Source organism: Polistes dominula, unplaced genomic scaffold (assembly GCF_049000335.1).
Source record: "Polistes dominula isolate Pdom_NZ unplaced genomic scaffold, Pdom_raw_medaka contig_32, whole genome shotgun sequence".
Classification (NCBI taxonomy): domain Eukaryota; kingdom Metazoa; phylum Arthropoda; class Insecta; order Hymenoptera; family Vespidae; genus Polistes; species Polistes dominula.
The window spans coordinates 3,201,678-3,212,728 of record NW_028300880.1 but is presented as its reverse complement, the minus strand read 5'-3'; the positions used below and the strand labels follow the sequence as shown (position 1 = coordinate 3,212,728).

Here is an 11,051-nt window from a genome sequence, read left to right as displayed (position 1 = left end):
TCCTTCCTTGTGATTGGTCTGTTTCTTTCTCTATTTCTTTGGTTACATCGTGCGCCGTCTGTCGACTAAAAATGTACTAAATTCAAGAATACGAATATAAGTTAATCCATCTAGTATAATATGATATACCGTGCAAAATGAATTATGTCAAACAGCGTTCTAGTGCTTAGTTAATGTTTAGTTAAAGTATTTAGAATTTAGTGGTCGTGACTGTGAATTTCAATGTGTTATAATGAAGAATTAAATCCTAGTAGGGCGTAGTTGTAATTGCGACATGGCATCTCGCAGGTAAGGCACGTTTTTATACTCGTTGAAAAAAAATAGGATTATCGTAATTCATGGACATTCCAAGAACAATTTTGCATATCGTCGGCACAACAGCAGGTTAGTCAGACATACTTAGAAATTAAGTGTCAATGTTATAAATAAACAACATTTTTTATCGAGTGCATTTACAAAAATGCATTTCTGAAATTTTTCAAATTCTTTAAAGAATATTTTTATTTCCAAATAACATAAGTTTTTTGGAATTTGCAAATACTTTACATATTTTGCACATTATTACATATAAAAATGTCGGTGATAATATTTATTATAAAAATTTGATATTTTATCAATGCAAGAGGTTATTAGATATTTCATTTTCAAACTTGTAATAAAGAGAAGCAGAAAGAATATTTGATTACATTGTTGCACATGCAAATGAAAATAAATATTTTTGATCACAGATGGTTTCATCCTAACATATCAGGATTAGAGGCAGAACGTTTATTAATGGAACGAGGTTATGATAGTTCCTTTCTAGCACGTCCAAGTTCATCAAATCCTGGTGATTTCACGTTATCCGTAAGGTAAATTCAAGCATTATACTTTTGTTACATTTAGATGATAAAATATAAAGTATGCATTATTAATAATTGATATCATTAATTATATTCATAGACGCAATGGTGAAGTGACTCATATTAAAATACAAAACACAGGAGACTTTTATGATCTTTACGGAGGTGAAAAGTTTGCAACATTGTCAGAACTCGTACAATTTTACATGGAAAATGGTGGTCAGCTACGTAAAAAGAATGGAGAGATAATAGAGTTGAAATATCCTTTGAATTGTGCTGATCCAACGACTGAAAGGTATTGTATAACAAAATATGATAAAAGGTGTAATTCCTTTCTAAACTGCAATTTAATATGTTGGTATAAAAATCTTCTATTATTACTTTAAATGCGCACATATAGCATGGTATGTTAATAGTAAAATATGGGTAAAGGTGGTTCCATGGCCATTTATCAGCAAAGGAAGCAGAACGTTTGATGATGGAAAGGGGAAAAAATGGATCATTTCTAGTTCGTGAATCACAGAGTAAACCTGGGGATTTTGTATTGTCTGTTCGTACTGATGACCGTGTTACACATGTTATGATACGATCACAGGTTAATTATATTTATTATAATTTATATTTCATTTCATTGGACTGTTCGTAATTAATAAAATTTGTATATTTCACAGGATAATAAATACGACGTGGGAGGAGGAGATAAATTTGATAGTCTCAGCGATCTTATAGAACATTATAAACGAAATCCAATGGTTGAAACAAGTGGAAGTGTTGTTCATCTTCGGTAACAATATTTGTGTTACTATTATCATGCTGTACATTTACAATTTAAAAAAATAATAATTTTAATGTTCATTTTCTCTTTTTAGACAACCATTCAATGCAACTCGTATAAACGCCAGCGGAATTGAAAGTAGAGTAAGGCAGTTACACAAAGAGAATGGTTGTTCTAACGGATTATTATGTCGAAATGGAGCAACAGATACTAACGAAGGCAGTACAGGTCGTGGTAAAGGAAAAGCAGGATTTTGGGAAGAATTTGAATCATTGCAACAACTAGAATGTCGTCATTTGTTTTCCAGGAAAGAAGGTTTAAGATTAGAAAATCGAGCGAAAAATCGATACAAAAATATTTTACCGTGTAAGATTATATGTTTGTATATACGTCATTTTAAAAGATATTTTTTGTTTCTATAAATTGTTTATTATATAATTAATTACAGTTGATCATACGAGAGTACACTTGAAAGATGTAGATCCTAATGTACCTGGATCAGATTATATTAATGCTAATTATATCAGGGTATAATTTATTTATCACATCAATATTTTTTATATATTAATTTTAAATCTGTTATATTTAATAAGTATTGTATTTACAGAATGAAGAAGCCGATGGAGCAGTACCTGGTGTTAGTGGAAATGAGGTTGGTCAGTTTAATAAATGTTATATTGCTACGCAAGGCTGTCTTCCAAACACTATTGGAGACTTCTGGCACATGGTGTATCAAGAAAACACTCGAGTAATCGTTATGACTACGAAAGAAATGGAAAGAGGGAAAGTAAGCTAAAAAAATACATTTTTTTATATCAAATAGTAATATGAATGCAGTTAACGATCCATGCATCATTGCTTTTCAGAATAAATGCGCTCGGTATTGGCCTGAAAAAGGAGAAATAGCAGAATATGGAGGCACATGGAAAGTTCATGCTCTTTCTTGTACCGAAACAGCTGATTATACTTTACGTGAATTTTTATTACAAGGAAACAAACCCAATTTCATGGTTGCTAGAAGGATATACCATTACCATTTTCAAGTTATTATCTTTTTTTCATTGATTATAGTTCATAAAAGATTATCTATTATATTGATAACATTTTCAAATTATTTTATAGGCTTGGCCCGACCATGGTGTACCATCGGATCCTGGTTGCGTTTTAAACTTTCTTCACGATGTTAATGCTAGACAAGAATTACTAGCTGCTGCTGTTACACCAAATACTCCAAATACAGCACCAACCATGGGCCCAATTCTTGTTCACTGTAGCGCTGGAATAGGAAGGACTGGAACTTTTATTGTTATTGATATGATTTTGGATCAAATTAAACGCTATGGTAATTATTTTTTATCTAATAATATTCTAGTTTTATTCTCTACATAAAAGAAAAGATATATTAATATTATTAATCGTGTTAGGTCTTGATTGTGAGATTGATATTCAACGAACTATTCAAAGAGTACGCTCTCAAAGATCTGGTATGGTACAGACTGAAGCACAATATAAATTTGTTTATCTCGCAGTTTTACATTACATTGAGACTGTATCTCAAAGAATGCAAGCTGAACAGGTAGGAATAAAAATATTATATATTTTCTAACAATCCATTACCATCTTTTAATTTAAATAACGTTTCTTTTTTCATAGAAATCATTACAGTTGGGTCGTGAATATACTAATATTCGATTACGGCGGTACTGAAAAATGATATTGCATAACGAATAGACATGAAGGAATGAGTTGCGGGAAGCTGCTCAAATCTATGTTCTCGTCACAGAAAATTAAATGTTTAAAAAGTTAGACGACTTTCACTGATATAACTTCTATCTCAGTTCGCTTATTGACATTATCAAGCAATTAAACCGATTATAATGTGAGAGATGTTGAAACTGAGAAATTGAAATGAAGAAACTGAGAAACTGAGAAAGCATTGTTATCAGGGAAGATAAAGAAGAAGAAGAAGAAAAAAGTGAACGTAACAAAGATGATAATTTATTTCATTACCTAGCTCGGGTCAAAGAGCGAAACTCTCAATCAACAAAAAGAGATTAAGACTACCAAGATTCTATATCTCGGATTAAAATAAAATAAAGAAAACAAAAGAAGAAACACAATTTTTAAATAATTAACATATATATATATACATAGATAAAAGATTGGACAAAGTAATTCGTAGCTTGATGACGCGATAAATGATAGATATATTCGAATGAAGCCTGTTATATATAAATATATTCAAATCAAGTCACTTATGTATACATTTTTCTAATAGTACAAAACACAAGAGGTATTCGATTTAATACACGAATGGAAGGATATAGAAACGATAATCTTGTACACATATCTTATAATCTTTGACACACAAAAATAAGATACTGAAAACGATCTTTCAAATTTAACAAAAAGAGAACTAACTAGACAAAAAAAAATAAACACATAGAAATATTGCTATGAATTACAAAATTGTATGTATGTATGTACGTGTATATATATATATATATATATACATATATATGTGCATACTCACATGCACTCAAGTACTTATAGATAAACTATGTGTTAAAACATTCGAATTTTCACATAAAAGTTCTTAAAAAAAAAAAAAAAATATATATACTTGTGAACTTCTTCACTTACTTAAAAAAAGGGATTAGAAAGAAACGAGCTTATTCTTAGTCTAATGATGAATATTTTCTGAAGCTAAGGAAATAAGTACAGAAGCTTATATATATATATATATGGTTTATATGGTTGTTTAATTATATTTTAAAATATGAAAATGTTCTAATTTGCAATAAGCGCTATTTGTATCATATTCAAAAAGCGCGCAATTTTGTCCAGTGTTGCCAACTTAGTTTTTGTTTATTAAATTTTGAAAAATATTTGTTTAGTTGGTATTAGTGAATGTAAATAAGTTACTTTTTTTATTGCTTGTATAATAATATTTTAATTTTTATAATTAATTAATTATTTTATAAAGTATGCATATACTTATGCGTGTATATGTATATTTTATTTATTTGACATTACGATATAAGTTAAATGGAATAGTTACATAAGCACGGGCAATATACATAATCCTGTCAAGGATAATAATACCATCCTATGCAGGAAGAAAATAATCAGATTAGTAAAAATATAAATTAGCATTGCATAAACAAAACAAATTCGATCAAAATTAAGTGTGTCATTAAATATATATATGATATTTGAAACAGCAAACAACTTCACCAGATATTTTAATATAAATATATAATATTAAGAGAATAATTGAATGTACATTTGTTAACAATTTGGTGAATCTCAAATTTATTATTGAAAATTTTCGAATGTGTTAACTTTGTAAATTAATTGATCATTTACATAAGATAAGTAATGAACACTGTATCTTTTTCAAATGATAAGTAAATGAAGGCAGTTACAAGTATTAATTTCATATACATACATATATATATATATATTAAAAGAAAAGAAAAAAGACAAATCTTAAAGGTTTTTGTGAGCGTAAAGTTTTACAAAATCCACTTACTCTCGCATAATAACTAAGATAAATTGTTTATTATTATTTTCATCGTATTATGGTTAGATATACTTTTTATTATTATGACTGTATTATAGATATTTTTTAATAATTGTTAGGATTGATTTTTTATCATTAACTTTATAACAGGACAGAACATAAAGATGTGATACATCGTTCAAATATCTTTTATCGCTTAACATCTATGAACTTATAAATACATTATACGCACATATGACAATGCCGCTTAAGAATCATAATTTTCTTATTTGATTTATCGTACTTGAGTGTATGTTCGCCAAAAGTTTTAAATATGCATTCTATAGAATAAATATACGCTTTCTTTAATAGTTGTTAAGATATTAACGTCGGAAACAAATTCTTGGTAATATATGTAAACATTTGATAGATCCTATCTTAATCTAAACATTGTAAACAAAAATTTAAATATAGGAATTATCATTTTTTATAATTCCAATATTAGTAACCAATTATTATTGATTCTAAATTATAAATGTATAATATAACTTGATAGTTCAACGAATGAATATTTGTACATTTTAAATTTGTTTATGCGTTATATTAAAAACACAAAAATGTACATTTATATACTTATTAGTTATAATCTTTATAGTTTTATTTTTTAATGCAATAACACGCTTTCTTATCTTTTTTTATTAATGCATTGTGTAGCTATACATATACATATATAAATATATATTTTTAAGTTATTCGATGAAATTAAATTAACAAAATTTATATTTTAAATGAAAATGATTGTATCATTTTATAAAATATTTTATAAATTCTAATTGTCGATGCTGTAATATGTTGTAGTATGTATACGTCATTATAAGTAATGTCAAATTCACGATCATGTAAATTTGTATACAAGAGAATTTATATGAAACAAAAATATGATTCGTAAGCAAGTTGTTTCTTCACAAAAATTAAATAATATTAGAAAAATGAGAAAAAACACTAAATCTCCTTCTTTAATTAGATTAGACGAACTCTTTTATTAGATGAAGTACATTTATTTAAAATTGTAGAATAAAATGACGAATATATGAATGTAAATAAAGAGAAGAAGTTTTTAATTATTAAAACCTAATATTGGTTGAAAATAAATATCTAGAATAAAATAAGTAAAATGTTGAGATTGATAGAAAATATAATAATATATTTTATTTAAATAATGTTATTGTACATACAAAAAAATGTCGAATGTTAATAATTTAATATTTTTAATTAATATATTAATACCAATTATCATATATTCTCAACTATAATACGTATTATTTGCAATTTAATGTTCTGATACTACTTCCTGTTAGTTCAATTGTAGGTAGCATGTGAGTAGCATGGTAAAATATGTTAGAGAGGTTAGGTAACCTACACGCTGTTTACATTCATAGTGCATCGTCCATCGTGCGTGGTGTTTATTATTATTTAATATTGTAAATCCGAATAGTTTAATTTATAAACAAATATGAGACGTTTATCAGAAGAAAGAACAAAGCTTGTGCTTGAAAAATTAAAAAAATAGTAAGTTTTCTACAAGTATTTTTTTAAAATTGTTAAAATTTACCATGAATTACATAGAGGTTATTTTATTTTACAGTATTGGAGAAAATATAAAAAATTTAATAGACAGACCAGACGGCATGTATTGTTTTCGTGAAAAGAAGGATAGAGTGTATTATGTTTCAGAAAAGATTTTAAAATTAGCTAATACGATTAATCCAGATAATTTAGTTAGTTTAGGTATTTGTCTTGGAAAGTTCACCAAGTCTGGCAAATTTCAATTACATATAACTGCTTTACATTATCTTGCTCCGTACGCTCAAGTAAGTTTGAATAAAAATAATAAAGCATTTATCTTCTTACAGTTAATAATTATTAATTTTTGCATTCTATTTCAAGCATAAACTTTGGGTTAAATCTTCTGCGGAACAACAATTTTTATATGGACATCACGTCTTAAAATCTGGATTGGGACGTATAACAGAAAATACAGGACAATATCAAGGTGTAGTCGTTTATTCTATGAACGATGTACCTCTGGGATTTGGTGTGATGGCTAAAAGCACGTTGGATTGTAAAAATGCAGATCCTGTGGCAACAATCTGCTTTCATCAAGCAGATATTGGAGAATATCTTCGATCCGAGGATACATTATTATAATTTCAAGGTTTCTAGATATCATTTCATTGTATATAAATTTTAAGATGTTATATTTATATTTTATATAAAATGAATAAGTAAAACAATTGAAAGTATAGTTAAAACTGTCAAAATTTTCTGTAATTATCATTTTATTCAGACATTGTATACATTCATTTATAAGATAGAAATAACTACACATTCATTCCGTTATGTTTTGATTTATAAAACTGCATTGTGTGTTACATTCGTCATGACTTGCAACAGTTGTAAAAGTACAGAAGATGAACAATTATTCACGTTAGAAGTATTTGTAAATGACGTTACTCTTTACATTGATAAATTACCAAAAAAAGAGTTAACTAATTTAGGAATAGATTTGAAATTCATTGATTTTCCTCTAATTAGAATATTTCAAAATGAATACGAATTAACTAAAACAGAAAAGTCAAAAGAAATTCGTAGTGATGCCAAATGCCGTATTATTAATTTTAATTGTGGACAAACGCATTTATTTCCAAGGATTCCAAGCGAGTTGATAAATGCAATGAGATCTTCTAAGTTGACTTTAGATGTTTATAAAATAAAAGGTATATCTATATGTCCATACCAAATCCTAAAAGGTCCTTTAGCCGAAGCAGAAATTCCTTTGTATGGATGTTTATGCAATCAAGTTACAATGGCGACGAATGATACTAATTACATGCCAAAACCATATGTTATTAAAAATAAATTTGTTCTTTTAAATGAAGAACGTATGATGTGTGGCATGATATCTCTTTTTTTAAGACTTCAATGTATTGGTAAATATAGTACTGTAGAATTTGCAATTGATGAAAAAACATTGTTATTTAAAAATCAAAATTTTCCTGATGAATTTCGATGTGCAAGAGTACCAATTTATGATGAAGTTTTAATAAGAGCACAAGAAAGAGAAAACAAAATTTGTTTTCCTGATGAAAAACTTAAACCAAATGAAATAAATTTACCACCTAATTCTAATTTCATTATTGATTTGACTCCAATTTGTACGATGTTGGCAGAACGAGATAAACTTCCTAAAGATCTTTTCAGCTCGTTAAAAACTCAATATATTGATAAATATAATCAAATTAACGATAAGGAAGAAAAAGACAACCCTTGGCCTTCCGAAAAATTTATTATAGATACTTCTACTTCTAATATACATATAAGATCACACTTAGGTAATAAACCTTGTTATTCTGTTGGTTGTTCTGGTGGACTTTGCATTGGAGGAAAATCAACGTGGGAAAATGCATAATATCTGTAGGTGATATAAAATATCTTCTTCTTCTTCTTCATCTTTTTATTAGGGCTTTGTCCTGTTATATATATAAAATATCTATTATTTAATAATAAATGTTTTATACACTTATAAATTATTTCTATCAACTTATTACATTTTTAAATTTGGCGCGAAAAGAATTAGAATTTATGTGTGCGATGATTGGTTGTAGATAAATAGCGCTAAGCACATACGTGGCGGATTATTCAACTAATTCGAATCTGAGGTGTAGTTTAAATTATACGGAACAAAAACATAAGAAAAAATGTCAAACTGTACTAATGCTTGCATGTATCCAAAAAAACAATATGGAATAAAAGACAAGTATTATTGTGCTGTTCTCTACAAAAATTAGACAAACGCCATAGTGTCTTTTGGGTCTTGAATATGGATAGAGCAATTTTTAGAACGTATTTCACATATGTTTTCCCTGTGGTGGATATTTGTAAATGGTTGACTTACAAAGATGGTATAAAATTACAAATGATTACATATCTTTTTCAAATTTGTTTAACAAATTGTATACAATATTTAATTTATGTTTTTCAGACACCTGCCTCAAACGCAGAGAATTTTCAATAAGACTTGTAAAAGGTGTATACCTGAGGTATCTGACTTTTGAATTTCCTAATCATCTTAGAGCGATTATTTTAAAAGAAAAACCTGTAGCGATTAATATTGGAGCTATTTACAATGTGCCGTAAGCAGTGTTTTATACTTTTATTAATGAAAGTGTACTTAATATTAAAAAAAGAAAATATTTCAGACCGAAGAATGGTGATATGTCAAAAACCTGTGAAGAAAGGGAATTAATCTTCGATATAGATGCTTCTGACTATAACGATGTCAGAACATGCTGTCAAAATAAAGAAATCTGTAAAAGGTGTTGGAAATATGTTGTTATTGCCTGTAAAATATTAAATAGGCATTTAATAGGTCAGTATGCATGCAGTAGTAGCATTAAGTAAAATATACTTTGAGATTTGTTTATTAATTCTTTTTTTAATAGATTTTTTGGGATATAAAAAGATACTATGGATCTTTTCTGGCAGAAGAGGAATACATTGTTGGGTTTGTGATAAAGAAGCTAGGAAATTGTATCCACGTGGTCGGTGTGCAATTATAACTTTCATGAAACACCAGTTATTAAAGTGTGTACTTAAGGATGACCAATTTTGGCTAAGAAAATTGAATTATTACGATAGGTATCGTAGTTATTTGTTATGTTTACCTCTATCATATTTATAATAATTTTAATAATATAATATTTTATTTTATGTCACAAACACAGATGCATGCTTTCATTTATAGAACCTGAATTTGTACCTCTATGCATCATAGATCAAAATCTACTTGGTACAGAGGAAGGTATGAATTATTTCTTGGCTTTACTTCCTGATCCGGCGCAGGAAGATGTTAAAAAAATATTTCAAGAAAAAACAACAAGCCTTGATAGATGGAATGTATTTATTGAATATCATAAATTAGTGATTAATTCTGTACGTATGATTACAATTATTTGACTTATAAAAATGATCATTTATGTATGTATAAAATTATTAAAATTATACTTTTATATATATTTTTTTTAGCAACTAGAGTATTGGAAAAATCTGGCAGAATATGTAGATCATGTAAAATTACATTATTGCAGTCCCAGGTTTGACATCAATGTAACAAAAGATGACAGACATCTATTGAGGTGTCCATTTTCTACACATTATGAAACAGGAAAAATTGCTTTGCCATTTGATATCACTCAAATTGAAGAGTTTGATCCAACAACTTCTCCTACAATAAATCAGATAGTGGCAGAAGTAAATTTTATACGTCAAAAACAATCGTATGAAGACAATTTACGCTTCAAAATTGATTACAATAAGACTTCTTTAAAGTATCCTATAATTATTTTTCGTAAATTTATAGAAGAAGTAATTTCAGAGTAATATTACATTGAAAATTATTTTTGTACCATTATGGGATAGAAGTTATGTCTATTGTTATGAATTATAATATATTTTATATAAATTTATATTAATGTTTGTATTTTGTAGCTTATATTAATTTGGTATGAGTATTACCGACATAAGGTAATATACCGACCAGTTTAGTTTCGTAGTTCGTATTATGTCCACACTTAAGTCCTAAAGTCGCGCTTTGAAAGAAAGGAGTAGTGAACAGCTTTAAATGTACGATTAAATAATAGTAACAAGATTCAGTTTAAAAAAACATTACATTTATATTTTATATAAAATATATTAGTTGATAATATTTATACAAACATAAATGAAAAACTCTAAATAGTTTGAAAGTTTCTAATTTGTGTTAAAAAACTGTTCTTTTTTGGTTAAAAAATTATTAATGGCGAATTAAAAAAAAAAAAAATTGTATCGGCAGATAATTGGGAATATTTCGATGCGTGCGCATCATTGAGGT

At 27.4% G+C, this 11,051-nt stretch overlaps 4 protein-coding genes across 6 annotated transcripts; all 4 read left to right on the top strand.

Moving 5' to 3' along the window:
* The first annotated feature begins 127 nt into the window (after positions 1 to 127).
* On the top strand, positions 128 to 4,056 carry LOC107070483 (tyrosine-protein phosphatase non-receptor type 11). 2 transcript variants are annotated; one of them, XM_015328732.2, is made up of 12 exons: positions 128 to 288; positions 729 to 851; positions 943 to 1,137; positions 1,275 to 1,437; positions 1,514 to 1,626; positions 1,712 to 1,983; positions 2,066 to 2,145; positions 2,225 to 2,404; positions 2,484 to 2,660; positions 2,740 to 2,959; positions 3,042 to 3,193; positions 3,271 to 4,056. In XM_015328732.2, the coding sequence occupies exons 1-12, from the start codon at positions 275 to 277 to the stop codon at positions 3,322 to 3,324; spliced, it is 1,743 nt and encodes a 580-aa protein (XP_015184218.1). In that variant the 5' UTR covers positions 128 to 274; the 3' UTR covers positions 3,325 to 4,056. The 2 variants fall into 2 exon arrangements, with proteins under 2 accessions (XP_015184218.1, XP_015184219.1); XM_015328733.2 differs by having other exon boundaries at positions 167 to 384.
* Positions 4,057 to 5,934: 1,878 nt separating this feature from the next.
* LOC107070482 (60S ribosome subunit biogenesis protein NIP7 homolog) lies at positions 5,935 to 7,619 on the top strand. The gene is made up of 3 exons (XM_015328730.2): positions 5,935 to 6,691; positions 6,768 to 6,993; positions 7,070 to 7,619. Exons 1-3 carry the CDS (start codon positions 6,636 to 6,638, stop codon positions 7,328 to 7,330), a joined length of 543 nt encoding a protein of 180 aa, XP_015184216.1. The 5' UTR covers positions 5,935 to 6,635; the 3' UTR covers positions 7,331 to 7,619.
* LOC107070481 (uncharacterized) lies at positions 7,563 to 8,919 on the top strand. Its single transcript, XM_015328729.2, has 2 exons — positions 7,563 to 8,596; positions 8,788 to 8,919. Exon 1 carries the CDS (start codon positions 7,563 to 7,565, stop codon positions 8,589 to 8,591), a length of 1,029 nt encoding a protein of 342 aa, XP_015184215.2. The 3' UTR covers positions 8,592 to 8,596; positions 8,788 to 8,919.
* Positions 8,920 to 8,948: 29 nt separating this feature from the next.
* On the top strand, positions 8,949 to 10,647 carry LOC107070480 (DNA primase small subunit-like). 2 transcript variants are annotated; one of them, XM_015328728.2, is made up of 6 exons: positions 8,949 to 9,084; positions 9,165 to 9,315; positions 9,382 to 9,551; positions 9,625 to 9,820; positions 9,907 to 10,114; positions 10,208 to 10,647. In XM_015328728.2, the coding sequence occupies exons 1-6, from the start codon at positions 9,003 to 9,005 to the stop codon at positions 10,559 to 10,561; spliced, it is 1,161 nt and encodes a 386-aa protein (XP_015184214.1). In that variant the 5' UTR covers positions 8,949 to 9,002; the 3' UTR covers positions 10,562 to 10,647. The 2 variants fall into 2 exon arrangements, with proteins under 2 accessions (XP_015184214.1, XP_089032657.1); XM_089176531.1 differs by having other exon boundaries at positions 9,000 to 9,315.
* Positions 10,648 to 11,051: the final 404 nt, after the last annotated feature.

Excerpts from the sequence above, each read along its gene's own strand:
- LOC107070483 (XM_015328732.2), top strand. Across the intron at positions 1,438-1,513 it reads ATGTTATGATACGATCACAG|GATAATAAATACGACGTGGG; the intron begins GTTAATTATATT and ends TATATTTCACAG. Across the intron at positions 1,627-1,711 it reads GGAAGTGTTGTTCATCTTCG|ACAACCATTCAATGCAACTC; the intron begins GTAACAATATTT and ends TTCTCTTTTTAG.
- LOC107070482 (XM_015328730.2), top strand. The coding sequence starts at position 6,636 with ATGAGACGTTTATCAGAAGAAAGAACAAAGCTTGTGCTTGAAAAATTA. Across the intron at positions 6,692-6,767 it reads CTTGAAAAATTAAAAAAATA|TATTGGAGAAAATATAAAAA; the intron begins GTAAGTTTTCTA and ends TTTATTTTACAG. Across the intron at positions 6,994-7,069 it reads ATCTTGCTCCGTACGCTCAA|CATAAACTTTGGGTTAAATC; the intron begins GTAAGTTTGAAT and ends TTCTATTTCAAG.
- LOC107070481 (XM_015328729.2), top strand. The coding sequence starts at position 7,563 with ATGACTTGCAACAGTTGTAAAAGTACAGAAGATGAACAATTATTCACG.
- LOC107070480 (XM_089176531.1), top strand. The coding sequence starts at position 9,065 with ATGGTTGACTTACAAAGATGGTATAAAATTACAAATGATTACATATCT. Across the intron at positions 9,821-9,906 it reads AAATTGAATTATTACGATAG|ATGCATGCTTTCATTTATAG; the intron begins GTATCGTAGTTA and ends TCACAAACACAG. Across the intron at positions 10,115-10,207 it reads ATAAATTAGTGATTAATTCT|CAACTAGAGTATTGGAAAAA; the intron begins GTACGTATGATT and ends TATTTTTTTTAG.